The sequence below is a fragment of the Canis lupus genome, chromosome 20 (assembly GCF_048164855.1).
Source record: "Canis lupus baileyi chromosome 20, mCanLup2.hap1, whole genome shotgun sequence".
In the NCBI taxonomy this organism is placed as follows: Eukaryota; Metazoa; Chordata; class Mammalia; order Carnivora; family Canidae; genus Canis; species Canis lupus.
This window is the reverse complement of record NC_132857.1, coordinates 39,573,731-39,594,328: the sequence shown is the minus strand read 5'-3', so window position 1 is coordinate 39,594,328 and position 20,598 is coordinate 39,573,731. Positions and strand designations below refer to the sequence as shown.

Genomic DNA, 20,598 nt, shown 5'->3' with positions numbered 1-20,598 from the left:
CCTTGACTTTACATTAGAATTGCCTGGGGAGCTTTTAAAAAATGCCAATGCTCAACCCACACTCAAATAAATTAAGTTAGAAGTTTTGAGGGTAGGAACAAGCCATTAATATTTTTTAAGCATCTTTTTAAAAGAGAAAACATGAGTATGTATTTCCTATCTTCTGACTCTTAATCCCTAAGAATTCTGATTAACCATATTTGGGGAATTTGGTACCAGAGAATTTGCACTTTTAATTGATCCCTGTGTGACTGTGATATAGATTGTCTTGGAGAATTCTTTGAAACAATACTGATCTGCACAGACAAGGAATGGTACATAAAGAGGTAGATTAATCTTATCCTATGGAATGGCAATACTCTATAATTTCAGTTTTTACTTTTATTTTCCAGTTAGTATCACCAAACATTTTTAACTCTTCATAAGACATTGGCTGCTTCTGCAGATAACAACTAAAGCTATTTAACATGCCAACTTTACCTTTTTTTTTAAGAGCTTTATTTATTTATTCATGAGAGAGGCAGAGACATAGGCAGTGAGAGAAGCAGGCCCCTGTGGGGAGCCTAATACAGGATTCGATCCCAGGACCCTGGGATTATGCCCTGAGCCTAAGGCAGACGCTCAATTCCTGAGGTACCCAGGTGTCCTGCAACTTTATGTTTTATGGCAAGCACTACTGGTTATAAAGGATTTCAGTTCAACTAGTCAAATATTGGTGTACTGTTATGACATTTTATATATAATTATGCACATACACACCGTTATAGCCATAACTCATGAAACAATTACCATTAAAAGCATCTCTATGTCAGGCACTCTATAAGTTCATTGTGTATCCAAAGTATCTAAGAATCTTACTAAAATTCCTGTTAAATTTATAATTCATAGGATGAAATGAAGCCTAAGATTCGGCATTCCCAGCAAGCTTGCAGGTTTTGCCAATGCTGTTAAATTGGACCAAAATTTGAGTAAGGCTCCAGGCTATCTATATGTATATCTCTCTCTCATAGAACTAGATCCTCCAGGATGGATCATTCTCTTGAAATTGATCCATCATAATCTTCCCTTTAATTAAAAAAAATTGAAAAATGTATTTCACTACTCAGGACCTTCCATGGACAGAACATTTTAAATATCAAACATTAAAGATATGACTTTGTTTATTATACCCATTTAACTGAGGCTCAGAGAGAAAAAGTACTTTCCCCAAGGCTACACAGTTTGAATTAGCGGGACCAGATTTTATACACATCTTCCCCTGGTCCCAGTCTGAAGCTTAGAGTCTTAGAGTCTGTTATCTAACTAAATAGTGTTATCTTGTTCTGAATTATCTGCCCCCTACCACCTCCTTAGCCTGACTTTTCAACTTGTATTTTTGGTAATGATCAAAGATGAGTGTTTGACTTTATCCTATGCTAAATATTGCACATTGAAGATAACTGTCTAGGCAAGATTATTTAATTATTACCATCATTCTGGAATATATAAGCAAAAAACAAAATATGGAGTTGTTATTGCACGTTTGGATAGGACTTCCCTTCTGTATTTAAGTCCTTTTATAGTTACTGGATTTGAACTTCTTGTAGAGAAAATGACAATTAAGGTCTGTCTTTATTTTTGGATGAATAAGGTCAAGGAAATAAATGACCAATTATTTGAGGGTTGAAATGGATCTTATAGTGTATTTTCTAATGGGAAAAAAAAAACTAACATTTATTGATCTCCTATTCTGCACTGAGTATTATGCTGGTGACCACATGTGTAGATTATGCCAATGAATCATCACAAACCACTAAGATAGTGTCTGCATTGTACAGATGAAGAAACTGAAAATCAAGGGTTAAAAACCTGCCTGCAGTTAAGAGCTGCTAAATGATGATGTCGATGTTTGTCTCCTTAGTGAATCAATACAGTTAAAGGAGTATAGTGTTTGTTTCTATATAAACTGCAGATAACAGTCTGGAATACATTAGATGATTTGTAATATATTGTGCTAAAATAGATCTGTTTTCATTTTGGAGCAAATGAAAGCATGTTTAATCTGATGATCACTGCAATAACTCCAGCCTGATTGAGATTCATGAGAGTGGTTATTTACGTGAGGAAGATAAAGTAACATCTTGCAAAAGGCACACCCAACCACCAATATTTTTACATGTGATTTATAAAGTGAAAGCTTCCTAAAATAAAAGATATGGAGTGTTTCACTTCTTGTATTTTAGCATTTGTAATAAACTTTACCATGATAAATGAATCACATTATATTGAGTAGGTTTTTGTTGTAGTCAGTTATCATTTTACTTTCTAAGCCCTTATGCTTTAGAGTGAGAATTAAACAAATGGGTTAATTACAATGATAGGGAATACTTTTTCACTTCCAACTAGGAGCTATGAAGATTTAAAAAAAAATAGACATTGTTTTCACACTAACCCTTTATTACGATAGGACTTACTTGTACAGCTATGGGAAAAGTTTGGAACTATACTATCCCTGGATTCCCCTACTTCACCGCCTAAAGATGTGGTGGTTAACCGACGTCTGGACGTGTGCTGGAGAATGGTTCCTTCTCCTCATTTCTCTTCCCCCCTGCTTTTATTTCATTTCTGCTCGTGGATTGTGATTATTATTTACAGAAGTTCTCTACTATATAAGCCCTGTGGGCAGCATCTTTTTTTTTTTTAATATTTGAAACTTCAGGCATCACACAATGATGCACACTAATATGCTCAGTAAATATTGGTGGAATTAATAACTACTAAATACCCATGCATAAAATCGATTAAACATTACTAGCAAACTTTCTATAATTTGGACTAGACAGTGGTAACATGGTAATTCCCTTTTCTCATCCACTTTTGCTCTCAAATTTATCATCATGATGATATGATTCCTGAGGGAATTAACTCTGCAGGATAAAAGTAGTCACTTAGGCAGTTCCTTACATTTTAATTTGGATTAGGCACGTAGATGCATCTCTTTAAAAGAAGTCTTTTCGCAGCAGGTTGTTTCTGACTAGAAACTCATTTGTGTCCTCAAACAATTTGAGACCTTCATTTCACTTTAGAGCACAGATTTTCTGAGTAGCAGTGGTCATAGTAATATTGTACACAGGGCTGGAATGTGGTTTCCAACAAGATCTGATTACACCCCAATGGTTCATGAAACTCTAATGAAGGGCAGTTGTTTCAAAGCATTTTATTTGTGAACGCCTCAAATGAGAATTGTAAATTTTATTTGTTTGGAGCAGAGAATGAAATACAGAGAGGCGGAGCTGAGATCTGTTGTCGCAATGTGAAAAAAACATCTTGGCTGTCAGTGCAGAGAACACTTCCAGAGAGAACCATAAATGGTCTGTGGAATTACTCCTTTTCTACCTGGTATGATAGAGTAATTGTTCTCTAAAAAGCCCTGTTGTTGTTGTAATGGCACTAGGTGCTCTTCTTTAGACTTTTCTTGTTTATATTATAGTATTTATTTAGAACTAAATATTAGAGAACTCATGGGCAATGAGGCAATCCAGGATGTGAGTTGCCTATGCATTTTGCCCAATTAATTCCCTAGAAAGCTGAAAAAAATTAAAATTAAAAAACAAAAAAGTTCTGTTATGTACTGGGAAGAACTTGGATTTTGAAGCTAGAGATCTGTAATCAAATCATAGCTTACCAAAATTCTAGTTGTATGTCAGTTGCTAATTTTTATAAACCATATGAACCTCTTTTTGCTTATCTGTAAATTGGAAATAATAGTTCACTAAGTGGTTGTGACTATATACATACATATACATACGCACTCCAAAAGGAACCTACCCACACCTGACACATTGAAATATTAGTAAATATGACTTACTCTTCTATGGCAAAGCACTGTACGTCATTGGTGGTAATAGTATTAAGGGGTATTTATAGCAACTCTGTTAAAATTAGATTGGAAATAAAACTCTAGGTGTTCCTACTTAGGAAATCATTTTACATTGTTTTAAAGAAGATACACTCAATTTTGACAGCTGTAAGTGATTGGGAATTCCTGATGCATTATGGCACTTAGACTATAGGTTAGGGTCAACAAACTATAAAGGACACGATAATAAGTATTTTAGACTTTGTGAATCATATGTTCTTGTTTGCAACTGCTCAATTCTGCTGTTACACTAGCATGAAAGTAACCACAGACAATATATAAACAAATGAGCATAGCTTTATTCCAATAACAGTTTATTTACAAAAGACAGGTGGTTGACCTTATTTGGCACATGACCCCTGCAATATATCATAGGTGGTATAATTTGTGACTGTAGATTATTAGGTAGTATTGCAGACATGAAAACACTACTTAATACTGGATTGATGAAGGGGTGTGTCTGCAAGTATATGTATGTATATGTATATTTTATTTCTAAGTTTTTGGGAGTCTTACTTCCAATGATTAGGACAACAGGAGGAATTTAGATAATGCATTATAAATTACTTCTTGGAGATGCATCTGCAAGAATACATTTTTAAAAAGGATTATGAAATCTTACCTTAGTATTCTCCAGCTGATAGTAAGAATGCTTCACACTCTAATATTGTGCAATCCAAATTTTTTTTTTAAGAACTAAGAAGGTACATCTCTTTCTGTTATCATGTTTGTCATGGAGCAAGAGATGGAGTCTCCGTGTAGATAACCCCTAACCAAGTAAGCTCAACATACTGAAATATGCTGACAAAGTGTGGGATATAGGAAATGATTCTGCAGGTCATGGCAGGATTTTCCACAGGTATTTTTGAAAAATAAACACCTGTCCTATTTAAAATAAAATGCAGTTGATAGAAATCAATTTGCCCACTCAGCTATGACACATCTCTCGGTACATCTGTACTTTATATTTTCACGGAACTATCTCCTGGGGTTTATATCTTCTAGGACATCTTCTAAATACTGTAATATCAGGGTCCAGGCAGTAATAGCATCTACATATAAAATAGAGGATATATACATTTGTATATTTATATATATATACATATATATATACACACACACACATAAAACATGCACGTTTTAATAAGAACTTTCAATATTTCTGCCATTGATGTCTCTTCTGGGAATTTCATGCAACATTTTTTCATAGTTTTCATAATTTCATGATCACTCCAGCCCATGGTTACTTTTCTGACCTTTTTGATCTCCTGTGTGTTAACCATCAAAACCATCTCATCCAGTTTTATACACCTGGGTCCTGTGTTATAAAAACTTTGTGAGAAGATTGCAATAATGGGTTCTCTCACCACTCTGGTTCCACATTATCCACTCTGTCTTAGAAATATAATTTTATTCTTTAAACCCTTATTTTTTAAGAACTCAGTATTTTGCCTTTCTTTCTAAAAAGCTAATTATGTATTTCTTCAGTCCTTACAATAAGTGGTCAATTGAATAAAAATGTGTGTCCAAACATTAGTGCAAACCTGTAGTTTACGGGTCATATAAATACAGTGAAACAATTCTTCTTAAGCATAGAGTACAAAATTATGAAGTACCAATAAATATTGCCCTAAAAATTAAGCAGATTGATTTTTTAAAGATTTTATTTATTTATTTGAGAGAACATAAGCATGGGGGAGAGGGAAAAGCAGACTGCCACTGAGCAGGGAGCCCAACCTGGAATTCGATCCCGAGTCTATGAGTTAAACCAAAGATAGACACTCAACCGACTGAGCTGCTCAGGTACCCACAAATTGATTTTTTTTTAATCTGTTAAATCCATTCTTTTAAAGGCTGTTTATATAGGCAATTCAAACTTACATTTGGAAGCCATTTGGTGTACAACATTTTTATTAAACTAAATTATAGAGTAGACACTGTACTGGTTTCCAGAGAAGCAGATATGACTACAACAGGGCCCAGCATGAGAGGAACTTTCTTGGAGAGCAGATGAATTTGACTGCTACATGGTAGAGTCTCCTCATATAAGAAGCCATTCCATGGTTTCCAAATCTAAGACTCCATCTCTTTCTATATTATTCTGTGCTTAGATCATAATATTTGTCTTGAATTTAAGCTGTTTTTCTCCCCAATGCCCATCCATATTGTGCCCCAATTATTCTAATCTTACCCATTTTGTTAGCCCTAGCTTAAATCTTACTTTTTCTCAGGAGTCTTTTTCTACTATTCAGTCATATCAGCCAACCACATTGAATTCTTTGAATTGGCCTAATGCAGCTTTGTAGAGAACATGATCCGACTGCCTAGTGCATAGTCCATTACAGTTCAATGTATGGATCAGTCCCTGTTCCCAATGGTTCTCTTGATTCATTTTGATTCCTATACACCAAAAGTCTGGGATGTAGTAAGAACTCTTTCATTCTATAATCACTTTCAGATTTCATTTGCTTTCTTTTTTATGAACATGATAAAGTCTTCTCCTCTGGATCTTGATATTTTCTGCTCTTAAAGCAGTACTTATGTATTTCATGGGGACCAGATAGACTCATCAGGTGATACAAGGAACAGAAGAACAATTGTTTTTCATTAGTTCCCCCAGTAAGATATAGTTCAGAGATGCTTATTGCTTTAACTGCATTCCTGATTTCTGAAAGGCCCTTTAAAAGAATCACCTCCAGTGGCAAAATGGAGGCTCTGTGTGGGCCTCTCTCTTCTGCAACAGCAGGGAATATGTGTGCATTAACAACAACAACAAATACTCTGAAAGAATATATTTTATGAAGCCTGTGCTAGATCAGAGTAGACTGAGCATGACTCAGTGTTAGGGTTTTAAAATTGCTTTGGAAAGAAGATAGCCTGTTTTTATTTCTTTGTCATCTAACATTGTTATCATGAGAAACAATTAATTTGCTTTATTTTATGTTCCTGTTATAATCTCTGTTGTGAGACAGAGCTGTGGCATTTTGCCGTAATCATAAGAACAGATAAACAGCACTACAGTGCCTAGGGAAGATTACATTATTTCCAACTATAGGCAGCCTGAGAAATGTAACAATGAGTTGACCTGGTTTTTGGCCAGTGACAGAGCTTGGGATAGATGATTTAAAACATTTATCCATCACCCAGTCCAATTTCTTCAGTGGAAGTGCTGAAAACTAAGGCGCAAGTCCTAGGCCCTGTCGTACTCATTTCCAGGATGGCATAATTGACATTTCCTAGAACAGTCAGCAGGACACTTAGGTTATTAGTTCCCTCTCCCTTTGTCTTTCTCTCTCTTGCTCTCTCCCCTTTTCTTTCTCTAAAGAGTGAGACACCTTTAGACCTATTCTCCATCTAGCCAAATCTAAATCATCCAGCAAGACTTCAGATTGGCATTCATCTCCCCAGGATTCAGTGCCAGTGGGAGTTTGGAAACATGGTTTTAGAGACTCATTCAACCCTGAGATTCTGTGGTTCATGTTATTTTGGATCTCTCCAATTTTTTCTTTTAAAATTTTGTAAAACTTCCAGGATGCAGTAGCCTCTCTCAATTATTTTGCTGTAAAATACTGTTTTCTTGTACTTTGGATAAGCCCATAGTTCCAGGTGCTTATCTAGCAGTCAATTCTAAATTACAATGGTCAGGTTGTTGTTGTTGTTATTTATTGTTATTATTATCATTCTGCTTTTGAAAGAATTGGATATGCCCTTAAAATTAGGAATACTACCCCCCCGACACACACACTTTAAAGTAAAAGTCTATATAAAATTTAAGTTGCGAAATTTTAGCTTTCCTTATAATACCATGTTCCCAGGGAGTATTTGTACTACTTGTGGATCCTCATGAAGTATGAAGAATATGCACACATCATGCCCTACCCCTGTTTAACCTGTGTCAAAACCACCTTTGGATTACATACACCTAATATTCTGGTTCTTTAACTGGGGTTTCCTTTAGGACCTACAGGGTCCTGTATGTCTAAAGATTTGTTTATCAGTATGATAGCTAGCATTTACCAAATATGTTTAAGGACTAAACATGTTGATAAGCACACATATATATTCTTTCTCCTTGAACCCTTTAGACACTCCTTACTGAGGTACAGTAGTTTTTTTTTCCATTTGGCAGAAGAAGAAACTGAGATTAGGAGCTGTGAAGCAACTTCCTCAGTGTACGATAAATTCTTCCTGCTTTATGTTCTTTTTATTTATTTTCTTGAGTTTATTTGACAAATATTTATTTAGCACCTATTTTGTAGCGGGTACTGCGCTTAACTCTAGGCATATAGGGGTAGGCAAGAACAGAAGTGATCTATGTTGTTGTGGAGCTATTTCATAAGTAGGTGATGGAAATAGAATCCTTATCCAGGTCCATCCTACTCTAAGGATGAACTCTTCAACATTCAGTGTGTCTTTTAAAAAACATTTTTGTTTCTTCCCGCATCACAATTAAGAATGTAATAGGGACAGTGAGTATGAGTGAAGTTCTAACGTGATCTCTGCTTGATGGACTCCTTCCTATTCTTTGATGAGAATGAAGCTCTTCTAATCTTAGGCTCGCTGCCTCTGCTACCTTGGCCTGCAGAAAGGCCCGAATACTGGCCCATTGGAGTGGTAACATCCTGCCTTTGAATATTTATGCTCCTGGACCTCACAGATTTTTTCACTTCCTTGAAGTCCTCTCTTAATATGTTCAAACCTGCTGCCTAGGTAAGAGCTGACCAGTGTGACTATTTCTACACCACACCCCAGACCTTCTCTGGGGAAGGAGAATCCTTATCTCAGCACCCTGGAAACTATTAAGAACATTTGAAGTAGGGAAAATTTTTCTTAGACTATTTCTAGTTTGTGTTGGCTTTAATGCATTTTATTTTTCAGGTGACCCTAAGCTGGGTCCTGCAGGAGTTAAAAGTCAAGTGGGCCTTCCTGACAGTTACAGAGAGAGAGAGAGAGAGAGAGATCTGTGAGGAGCTTTCTCTTTCACCCTCTGACCGTTTTATGAGAAATGGAGGTTCAAGGAATTGATTTTACTCTACCACTACTTCACTGTGGCTTTCAATGTGACATATTCATATGGTGTTCAAAGGTTGGAAAGAAGTGGATCCTGGAGTACAGAGAGAAATATAAAAGACAGAGGCAAAAGCAAAGACAAAAGGGGAAAAACAGGATGAGGTCAGCACATGAAAGTGTTTTCTTTCTCCCCTCCTGGGCTGCTTTCACAATGCTGCCACACCAGGGTGGCTGTCTTCCTCAGTACTTTGCTAAAGGGCTCTGATTGGGTAGGAAACTTGACTGCACTAGAGGACATCAAACATCCAGGAATCCTTTGGTCTTACCCAGGTGCCAGCAGCTGGTTCTTGTGCTTCTGTTCTCCTGTTCGCCACATTTTGCTGGTGGAGTCCAGTTTGCTTTAGATACTCAGTTACCTCTTTCACAAAGGAAAGAGGGTGTTGGATAGAAAATGACCATCCTTTTCAGTACGTGAAACAAAGAGGAACTGCCCTGTCTTCCGTCATGAGAAACTTGTGCTGGCATATTGGATTCATGTGCATAAGTCTAGTTTTTTATTAATTTCTGTTATGTTTTTAGCATACTTGATGTGCTTGTAAAATTGAGCAGGCTCAGGAAGCCATAGAGTCCCATTAAGTGATCATGGCTGATTGTGTTTGAATTCTAAACTGGTGAACATCTCCTAACAAAGTAGTGTACCTGTCAAGGTGAGCAAGAGTTTCCCACTGACTGAATCAAATGGACATACTTTGTTTCTGTTTTTTCATGAATTCTCTGCATTGTCTGACTCAGGTCATTAATTTCTCTTCTCAGATACCCTATTTTCCTTCTTCTGAATCTCTGGTTATACTTTCTCTGACTCTTGGATTCCTCACCCTCTGTTTACTTTTGAAATACTATTATTTATCAGATTCCTTCTTCACTTCACCTGGCTGATCTCCTCACTCTGCCTACTTGCCTGTTGATTTCCCTACTCCCATAATTCATATGATAATAGCAAGATTTGCATGTTAAGTCATTCACCGTGCTGCAGTAGCTTTACTTATTTGGCTCCTGACTCGAGAATCACCACCTGGTCTCTGCTCCTCTTTTGTCTCAGTTTTGACAACAATTAAATAATTAACTTTTGGCTATAGGAAAACATAGACCTAAGACCTGCTTTTACCAGAAAGGAGACTTCTCTTTTTTGACTGTAACTAATGGCCTTCATTTCTCTGGCTGGACCATGAACCAACTCCCCTGAACTCCAGAACTGACTACCAGCTTGTTAGGATTTCCCATTTGGTATTCTATTGTCAAAGACACAAAACTGAACTTGCCTTTTCTTTACCCAATGCCAGCCATCATTCCTAGATTCCTGTGTTCAGTGAATATTACCATTATCTACATGGCAAAAGAAATGTATTGAAATCTTTTCTGACTTGTTTCTTCTTCTTAGACTTCTTACATCCAATTATTCTGTCTAATTGATTTACTGACTATGGCTCTGTCCTCTCCATCAATCACTTAAGTTTAGACTCCACCATTGTTTGTCTATATAACCATAGAAGTCAAATATATATCTGGTCTTCTTGTTTATACTGTTGCCTTCTTCCAGTGCATTATTCCCACTGCTGCCAAATTTGTTTTTCTAAAGTGTAAATGTATTGGTTCTCCCTTACTTATGTTCTCTCCTATTGTACCCCTTCTTGACTCTTGTTGCCACCCAGTTCATTCCATCTTCTTCCTTGGTGCTATTTGCAGTTTCCAGGAAAGGACATGGACATATGTCTCTCCCACTTAGAATAAATATACCCTGCTCTTCTTTATTTCAACATCCCCTTCTCATCTTTAGAAGACATGATGTGCAGGGAAAAGACATTCCCTCTAAGCATAGTCTCAGACCTTACTTCTCGAAGAAGAAATAATTTAGAAAGTACATGAAAACAAAAGAAAATGAGAACACAACAAACGGTCCAAAATCTGTGAGACACAGTGAAAGCCATTCTAAGAGGGAAATATACAGTGATACAGGTCTACCTCAAGAAACAAGAGAAAACTCAAATTACAATCTAACTTTACACCTAAAGGAATTAGAAAAGAATAAAACAAAGCCTAGGGTGAGTAGAAGGAAAGAGAAGTGCAGAGCAGAAATAAATGACATAGGGACTTAAAAAAATCAGATACCAAGAGCTCTTTCTTTGAAAAGATCAACAAAATTGGTTAAGCCCTTAGCCAGACTCATCAAGAAAAAAAAAAGAAAAAAGAACCTAAATAAATAAAATCAGAAATGAGAGAGAAGTAATAGCTGATACCACAGAAATACAAAGGATTTTAAAAGTTACTTATCAGTTCTAAAACTGCTGAGCCAAGTGACTTTGGAAAATAACCTAGTTTTCCTGAGTATCAATGTCCTTATCTGTTTTGCAGACAAAAATAGTAAAAGTTACTTTAAAAGGTCATAAGGATTGAGATACACATGTAATATACTTTATTGCTTAGACTTCTTTAAGCCTCAACAACTAGCAGACCAAAACAAGAAATGGTAATTTATTAGTCACACTCAATGGTACCTCACAAAATCAAAGAAAAGAATGCCAACAGGAGGATAGACCTATAGATTTAAAGAGCTAAAAATTAGAGCATCATAACCCCAGGATTTACTTGGGTAAATCCTTCCATGTTTATCTCTGTTTCTAAGTTGCTTTTAAGGCTGAATTTAATTCACTCTCTTATTCATATCAGGAATCATTTATTGTATAAATATTATTGGCCCATTACTATGATGGGGTGTTGTGATAGAAATATTAAAAACACAATACTCAGACTCAAGGTGCTTATAATTTAGTGGGTAGGACAGAGTGAAATGAACAAATGGAGTAAACAGATAATGTATAGTGATGGCTGTACACACAGGCACTAGTAGAGTCCTGAGAAATCTATGTCGCCAAGCAAAAGGAGATCTTAGAAGTCTTCATGTTAGAGGTTATAATTGATCCATAATGTGAAAATCTAGTAGGAATTAGTCAAGTGGATAAGAAGGTGGATACAGCACAGGAAAAGTCACAGAGTCATAATACATTAAAAGACCTACATGTGATTCTACAGAATCAGAGCAATGATTCTTTATTTTTACTACCCAGATGCACCTAAGGATTAGAACATATTCCTTTTTTGCTGTCCTGTGCAATGACTCAGACAGTGACGATGCATCCAAAGAGGTGTAGGCCATACCCTCTTGCAGGGAATATGACAAAAACATCAAGCCTGTGCTTGGTTGGAAAAATCTTCTGGAAGATTCTTTGTGCTAAGAAATAGTTTTTTCCAAAAAAAAAAAAAAAAAAAAAGAGTTTTTTCCCCTTCTGCTTGAGAATCACTAGGCTAAATGGTTGGATTAGTGTAGAAATCTGGTAGAAAAGGGAAACTATGATGAGCTTCTCTTGTATTCTGGACATACAGGGGTAAACAAGCTCTAGTCTGTGTGGAATCCACAATCCAGGTGAACTGGTAGCACATATTAGAATATATGATTCATGACCGAGAAGGGCACAGGGTTCTGTGGGTCAGAAAGAAAGAATTAGGTAGACTTCATAAGAGAAATAATGTCTGAGCTTTTTAATAAAGGATGCTATATTAATAGTTACCATTATCAGTAAAAGTAAATAAATAGAATTATAGGGGTACATATATTTGTATGTATTCTTAGCTACCTCAGAAACCTGGATGGCAGTACTGGTTCACCAAGGACATATTTCGTGGGGTGCCTGCATGGCTCAGTGGTTAAGCATCTGCCTTTAGCTCTGGTCATGATCCTGGGGGCCCTGGATGGAGTCCCACATCAAGCTTCCCTCAGGGAGCCTGCTTCTCCCTCTGCCTGTGTCTCTGACTCTCTCTCTCTCTGTGTCTCTCAGGAATAAGCAAATAAAATCTTTTTTAAAAAGAACCCAATATTTTGGTAAATTAAACCCAGAGTATCTTTGCTGAAAAAACTGTAGGCATCTACTCAGCTGTTGTCTTATACAGGTTGGTTTGCTAAAATATGTAGGTATAAGAGATTCAGGTTTGAAAAAATTCTGGGGAGGATAAGAAAGTTATTTAGGAGTCTGATGAGAAAGAAAAGGGAAAAGGGGGTTCTACTAGGAATAAAGGGCCAAGTCTAGGATTTTTGGAAGTTTCTAAGATGAAATTTGTTTTCCTTATAACTTTGACTTGGGACAACTTTATCCTTGGCTAAAAATGAAAGCAGTGACTGAAAGGAAATTTTATTGAAATATCATCAGCTCAGAGTGTCTATGTTTGAGTTAGATCATCTAATTATCTCTAGTAGTGAGCAGCTGTGAGAGATTCTGAATAAATCAATTATATGATGGCGATGGGGTAGAAAGCAAGCTTGGGATGGGAGGAGGAACAAGGAAGTCCTGGTTGGCTACATATAGCACAGTAACATCAAATATCTGGGGACCTTGATAAAGACAAATGATTTGGACAAAATTTACCTTCATCTGTAGTTTTCCAGAGAATTGACACTAAGACATGGATATCAGTAACTGGATGTGGAAAATGTGTGCATGTGTGTGCATGTGCATATATAGCTATGTGTATGTATGTTTATAGAGAAATGGGGAACAGTGAGCAATCAGAAAGGACAAAAATGTTTCAGGTATCCATTTTTTTCTAATGCTGGAGGTCATGGGTCACATTGGAAACCCTTAATAACAAGCAAGAAGAGTTAAATTAGATTCATAATCCATGATATTGATTTTAACACCTTATGGGTTCAATTATCCTGCAGGCATGGTGAAATTTAGAATTTTATTTTGTTTTTTTGTTTTGCATTATTTACACCTCAGTATTTGGGTAGACTTATTTGCGGGGGGGAGATAGACTTATTTTCTATTGTCATCTTAAAATGTAAAATATTCCTATAACATTTTTGTAATACGATGACATTTGTGTGGAGGCATCTGCTCTTAAGTGTGGGATGTCATTAACGGTCCAGGGAACTACTCATTCCTGGGCTCAACACGTTGTTTGTTTGTTTGTTTGGTTGGTTGGTTTTGTCTTTTAAATTCCTGAGTTGTGGGCAGCCCCACGTGGCTCAGTGGTTTAGCGCTGCCTTTGGCCCAGGGCATGATCCTGGAGACCAGGGATCCAGTCCCACGTTGGGCTCCCTGCATGGAGCCTGCTTCTCCCTCTGCCTGTGTCTCTGTCTCTGTCTCTCTCTCTCTCTCTCTGTCTCTCATGAATAAAAATAAATAAAAATAAAATAAAATAAATTCCTGAGTTGTCTATTTTTTTCAGAATGCATATTATAATTTACATGAAAAACTGATTTTATTGCATAATAAATAACATATAAAGAAAGATATTGTCCACATTGTTTAGAGATTCTGTGTATTTGTGTTTCTCTCTGTGTGTCTGTATATGATCAAGGAAAAGCATATTCTAGAATAAGAGTTTAGTAATATGTGTGTATATATTTTATTTTATATATATAATATATATATTATCTTCCTCTTAGTGCTGACTCCAATAAAGAAATATCAAGAATATTTCAGACGGTAGAACATACATTTTAGAGTAAGATAGAGACTCAAATCTTAGCATTGCCACTTACAATCTTTGTAACCTTGGAAAAATTACCTAAATTTCTTTGAACTCAGCTTTTTATTTTTTAAAATTAAAATTATAAAAGTGCCCTCCTCATAGGAATGTTGTGAGGATTAAAGAAATTATGAGTGTAAAATACGGCATAGGGTCAAGCACATGAGAAGATCTCAAGAGATTGTATTTCATTGATTTAAGTACATGTTCTCCCCATCACCCACATTTTAATATCTTTATGAAGAAAATACGTCTTACCATTTATGGTATCTTATACTTAATCTTATAGTTGATGAAACAGAGAATTATTAAATATATGATTAATAGTTGAAACATAGCATTTAGTTTAAAAATGTTAAAAATCAACATTATGGAATCAGATACGCCCAGCAATTGCACTGTTGGGGATTTACCCCACAGATACAAATGCAATGAAACGCCGGGACACCTGCACCCCGATGTTTATAGCAGCAATGGCCACGATAGCCAAACTGTGGAAGGAGCCTCGGTGTCCAACGAAAGATGAATGGATAAAGAAGATGTGGTTTATGTATACAATGGAATATTACTCAGCTATTAGAAATGACAAATACCCACCATTTGCTTCAACGTGGATGGAACTGGAGGGTATTATGCTGAGTGAAGTAAGTCAGTCGGAGAAGGACAAGCATTATATGTTCTCATTCATTTGGGGCATATAAATAATAGTGAAAGGGAATATAAGGGAAGGGAGAAGAAATGTGTGGGAAATATCAGAAAGGGAGACAGAACGTAAAGACTGCTAACTCTGGGAAACGAACTAGGGGTGGTAGAAGGGGAGAAGGGCGGGGGGTGGGAGTGAATGGGTGACGGGCACTGGGTGTTATTCTGTATGTTAGTAAATTGAACACCAATAAAAAATAAATTAAAAAAAAAAAAAAAAGAAAGGAATCAGATACCAACTATCCCATGATATAGTTTGCATGAAGAATAAAAATGAGAAATTTGCAAATTAGGTTGGAATTAATATATGTTCTATTTTGAGATCATTCAATTATTTATTCCATAAATATTCCTTTGTTGAATTGACAACCATGTACCAGATTCAGTGTGGGTAAAAAAATCTAAAAATGATATTCATCTTTAAAGTTCTAACAGATGTCTCATGAAAGACAGCATAGCCACGTAAGTACATTATCAGACATAAGTACCTAAGGTGAGGGGTACCTAGGCTTAGTTGGTTAAGTGTCTGCCTTTGGCTCAGCTTATGATCCCAGGGTGCTCAGATTGAGCCCTGAGTCTAGCTCCCTGCTCAGAGAGGAGCCTGCTTATCTCCCTCTGCCACTTCCCCTGCTTGTGTTCTCTCTCTCTCTCTCTCTCTCTGTCAAATAGATAAATAAAATCTTTAAAAAAATAAGTACCTAAGCTAAGAGTTTATACATAAAAAGGATGTAGGGGTGCCGGGGTATCTCAGTCAGTTAAGCATCCAACTCTTGGCTTCAGCTCAGGTTATGATCTCATGGGTCATGAGATAGAGCTCTGCATCAGGCTCCATACTCAAGCAGGGAGTCTGCTTGAAATTCTCTCCCTCCCTCTATTTGTGTTCTCTCTAAAATAAATAAATAAATAAATCTTAAAACCAAACCAAAACAAAACAGGGGACATAATCCATAGGAGAGGAGAGGGCAAGAAAAGACACAATGGAAGATAGAATTCCTGAACTGTCCCAACAGACTAGTAGGGTGAGCCAGACAACAGTTGAAAGAATTTGTGTTCTAGGAAGAGGAAACATTAAAAGGGGCTTGGGACACAGAGAGAGAATGGTCTTTCTGGCTCAGGAAATGACATAATGCTTAATTTGGATGAAATATTTGAGGAAGGAATGAAAACTCCAAGCTAGAAAGATAAGAAGGATGGGCTCATAGAGGACCATGCATTGTCATGGTGATGGGCTTGGACTTTCTCATGAGTAAAATGTAAATACTCTGTAATAGTTAGATGTGCGGGGATGGTATCATTACAGCACTATTTCCAAAATATTTCTCAGAATGAATTAAAGTGGTCTAGACTAGAGACTTGTAGTCAGGAATTTACTTTGATAGTTCTTAATAATGATACTAGAGATGTTCTAGAATGGGTGGATTTGAGAGATTACTAAGGTGGTAAAATCTATGAGACTAAGTGATTAATTGGATGTGAAACAGATAGAAATTAATTTTCAATGAGCAATTCTCAGTTCTTTGGACTGGTTCACACACCATTTGTGTAACCCACGGTGCCTAATACAGTGCTGGATCCATGACTAGTGCTTGGTAAATAGTCAAATGTTGTCGATCACCTATCCCTCTGGAAACTCTTAGTGTATTTCATAGACAGCTGACCATAGTGAATTAATATGTAATTCTCAAGAGGAAAAAAAAATATCCCTGAGTCAACATTTTAGAAATGTTCAATTGCTTTAAGTGGATTTTCTCATTGTCTTTCTCCATAACAACATGGTGACTTGGAATATAACATGACACCAAGAAATAGCAAAATAAAAAGGATCTCTGAAGCAGTTCCTTTTTATCTTGCCTTATTCTTAACAGCATTTCTCTGGTCTAATTCTTTTATGGTTCCAGGGAGAATTACATTTCAAATTCTATAATTGCACAGGAGAATTGGAGTCTTGTAAAAATTTAGAGTACTCTGTTCAAAGGCAATTTTTATTATCAACTGAACCTATGCAGCAGCCAGAGACATTGTTTAGAGCATCATTAAAAGAACCCTTTTTAATATGACTGCTTTCTCTTGAAAAAATGTAGCACACTCTTATTTAATATTACTATAATACTACAATTGACTATATATTTGTTGAAAGTCTCATAGTATGGTATTTAGGGTATTGAACCAGCACAAAATATACATGAACTTTATCAGTTTTCATTTTCCCTTTACAAACCAAGAACAATATTAAATGACATTTTATGACATTTGATAGGTATTTAAAATTTGTTATTGCGGCTGTTCAGTGAACCATAAAATACAAGTGTAACAGGCTGGCTGTGCTTCCATTAGGAGAAATGCGAGCAACAATCACTGAAATCAGCATCCTACAATATGTGCCCATTTTCCATCAACGTCTTGCTCCTGACCCTCTGCCAAATTCATTATCTCCTCTGTGGCCAAATTTGTCCATATGAAAAATTAGGAGAGAAAAAAGAATAAATTAATGCTTGCCTCTCAAATGATCTGAAACCCAGAAATGGAAAATCTTAGGCGATTTTAAAAGACCAGTTTTTAAACTGCTTGCCCTTATTTGTTTGAACATACTACAGTGTTCTGTGGAAGAGTAGCTGAGAGACTGATGTAATAGTCCTTTTCACACCTTCCATCCATAAAGATAGTTCTTTTATTTGCAGCTGAAGCTATTATACCTAGAGCCTATGGCTGTTTGGTGCTTTTAACGATGGAAATTTTAAAACAGAAACAGCGAGTAAAATGTGAATATGTCCTCTGGGATATTATTTTATTACTGCATGTCCCTTATCATTTAGCAAACTAGATACAGTATGAAAAATTCAGTCAAACAGTTTTGTGGTTGGTTGGCAAAAAATCAAATAACAGGTACTAAAAAAAAAAATAATGCTTAGGTAACTAATAAGCAGTGTGTGTGTGTGTGTATGTGTGTGTGTGTTTGTGCATGTGTGCATGCATGTACCATAAGCCAAGTTGGAGAGGGGAGCCAAAAAAGTCAGCAGAGAAGAGGCAAAAAGCTTTGGTTTGAAAAAGAAACATGCTTTCATGAGGGAAGAATGAACTTTGGGGATGTCAAACTTGGGTTTGGATTATGGTATTTTTAGCATGTTATTAATTTATGAACATTAATTTCTTCAGGGAAAAAATACAGGGTCATACTAATACCTCACAGAGTTTTAAGGATCAAGTAATATAATGAAAGTCAAGCACGTGTAAAGATGCTTGCCATATTGTTGGAACTCAGAAAACAGCATTAATATTATCTTTTAATTATGGGAGCTGATTACAAAATAAAAGTTACCTAGAATACAGTATGAAGATATTATGTCCCATCTTTCCCAACCACCTCTTCAGGTAATGGGTCAGATCCTTGGTTATGTGTCTTTCAAGTGAATATATTTGAACTGCCTTTGCCTAGATAGAACCTCTGGGTTATAACTGATGTATAGAAAAGCCACCAGAGATGACCCTTCCAAGCTGCCTTATTGGGCCTAAACTAGTCAACCCTTGTAGAGACTCTTAGGCACATTATCAGTAACTGCTCAACTGAGTGGTGTTGAGTTGAAGATATTGATCAGAAAAGGAATCTAATGCATCAGAAAAAGAAAAGATAATAAGATTAGTAGAAATAAAACAAAGTGAGTTTATGGTAAGTTATGCAGGTAGAAGAGCTCACATTATAATTAAGACTTCAAAGAGACTAGTAGAAGTGAATCAGCAGCTATTTTACTGGAAGTTCAACCTCAATATATACCTCTTTGCTCTCTATCAACTGGAAATCACGTTCTTGCCCCCTCAGGAGAGGCAGTGGTAGATCTCTTCAAAATATACTTCTATCTTAATAGAAATATAGTACCATCTTACAGATTTTGGCTTGGTTTTTACGTTGCCACCATTGTTCAGATATTTATAATTTCACTGTGACTTGTATCACCATTTATGGAGTTGATTTCATATACTATGTGTTTTATGTCCTATCTGTAATATTTCAGATTCTTATAAATGGCCTCTTCTGGAAGATCATATTCTAGGTGAGGACATCTGAATTTCATGCTGAAATTGAAAGCAGGGCATTTTTAAAATGAGGATAGGTGTATTGTGTTTCTAAAGTACTCAATTATAGCCTAGCAGAGTGAGGTAAACTTTGTGACTCTGCTCTTAATCGTTAACATAATCATCATAAGCCTAATGATCAGATATAAAACACTGATAGTTACCATTTGGCTTTACCAGTTCTGATGGTGCCCAGGAGCCCACCAAATCTTTCTCTGGCAAAATTGGATGTTTTTCCTAAAAAATGAAAGTAAGCAGTTGAGCAACAGCCACAGACATTTATCTTATTCTGTGCAAAGTTCTGAATGTTGTAGGTTCTAAATTCAGTCAAAATCTCTCACCTTAGCCTGGATATGGGCCCTCAGTCCACATTTGAGCCTTGTTTCTTTTCCCTGAAGATTTTATCACTATTCCTTTTGAGTTCAGTCTATCACGATGGTCTTAAGCATCTTATCAAAGCTTCATCATTAATGGTTTCACAAAGCCTTAGTCTGTTTGAGTATTTAACTTAATTGATGTCAAACTGTCCCCTCTTTCGGTTAATGCACACTTCTGGGATTCTCTGCTTTCTTTTCTGGACAACCAATTAACCAATTTTTTAAAATGTCTTTCATAATTTAGCTTTAAGTTTCCATTATTTTTTAAAAGCTATTACACTTCACTATTCCTTTTTTTTCACTGTTTATTTTACAGTTAGGAATTCTCAATGCTAGAGAATTTTCTTAGAATATAGGCCTAATGATAGTATATTTATAGTTCAAACGAAGCCCCTTTATCCACTTAGTCTTTTATTTATATTTATTTAATTTGATCACAAAAATGTAATAAAATACAAAGTTGGAAAATACCAAATACCGAAATAGAGAAAGAAAGAATTTAGTCATTCTTTATTTCATATCTCAAGAACAGATCATCTTCACATTTTTAAGTGCATTTGAGATATGCCATTGTATTATAATTTAGATGACTTCATAATTACAACTCTGCTTTTTATTGACTACTTTGGCACAATTGAAAGTTCACAATTTTGCATCTTGTGAAGATTGATTTTTTTGCTCCACCATGGTTTTCAGAAAATACGGACACATCCTTCATGTGTATTTTGATATGTTTGGAAGAAAAACATCTGCTAGAGACTTCCATTCCCCCTTCTATCACAGGGTCATGGGAATTGGGCCAGGGATGCATGGGCCTATGTAGTAGGACTTCTGAACCCATTGAGAGTATATGGTTGTTACACTTCTAGAAGGCACTTGGTTATCCCCACTTTCTAGTGACCATATTTCCATATATTCCCCTCTCATATATATTATTACATTAAATCTGTCTCTCTCTAA

General features: G+C 36.1%; 2 protein-coding genes across 43 annotated transcripts in view; one reads left to right on the top strand and one right to left on the bottom strand.

Moving 5' to 3' along the window:
* The window catches only part of DPP10 (dipeptidyl peptidase like 10), a 1,275,784-nt gene that overhangs the window by 244,428 nt on the left and 1,010,758 nt on the right, over nt 1-20,598 (top strand). The window lies entirely within an intron of this gene.
* The window catches only part of LOC140611885 (uncharacterized), a 97,610-nt gene that overhangs the window by 2,339 nt on the left and 74,673 nt on the right, over nt 1-20,598 (bottom strand). For 7 of the 42 annotated variants that reach the window (XM_072788952.1, XM_072788949.1, XM_072788950.1 and 4 more), the window contains 2 exons: nt 19,426-19,498; nt 11,316-12,443 (listed from right to left, as the gene is read on the bottom strand). The exons of 4 other annotated variants lie outside the window; for them this stretch is intronic. In XM_072788952.1, coding sequence (XP_072645053.1) covers nt 12,082-12,443; nt 19,426-19,498 — 435 coding nt within the window. In that variant the 3' untranslated portion in view covers nt 11,316-12,081. Of the gene's footprint in view, nt 1-4,206; nt 4,951-5,022; nt 5,217-11,310; nt 12,444-17,368; nt 17,629-17,971; nt 19,262-19,425; nt 19,499-20,598 lie in introns of those variants that run through there. 31 more of the 42 variants (XM_072788948.1, XM_072788953.1, XM_072788951.1 and 28 more) reach the window with 20 other exon arrangements.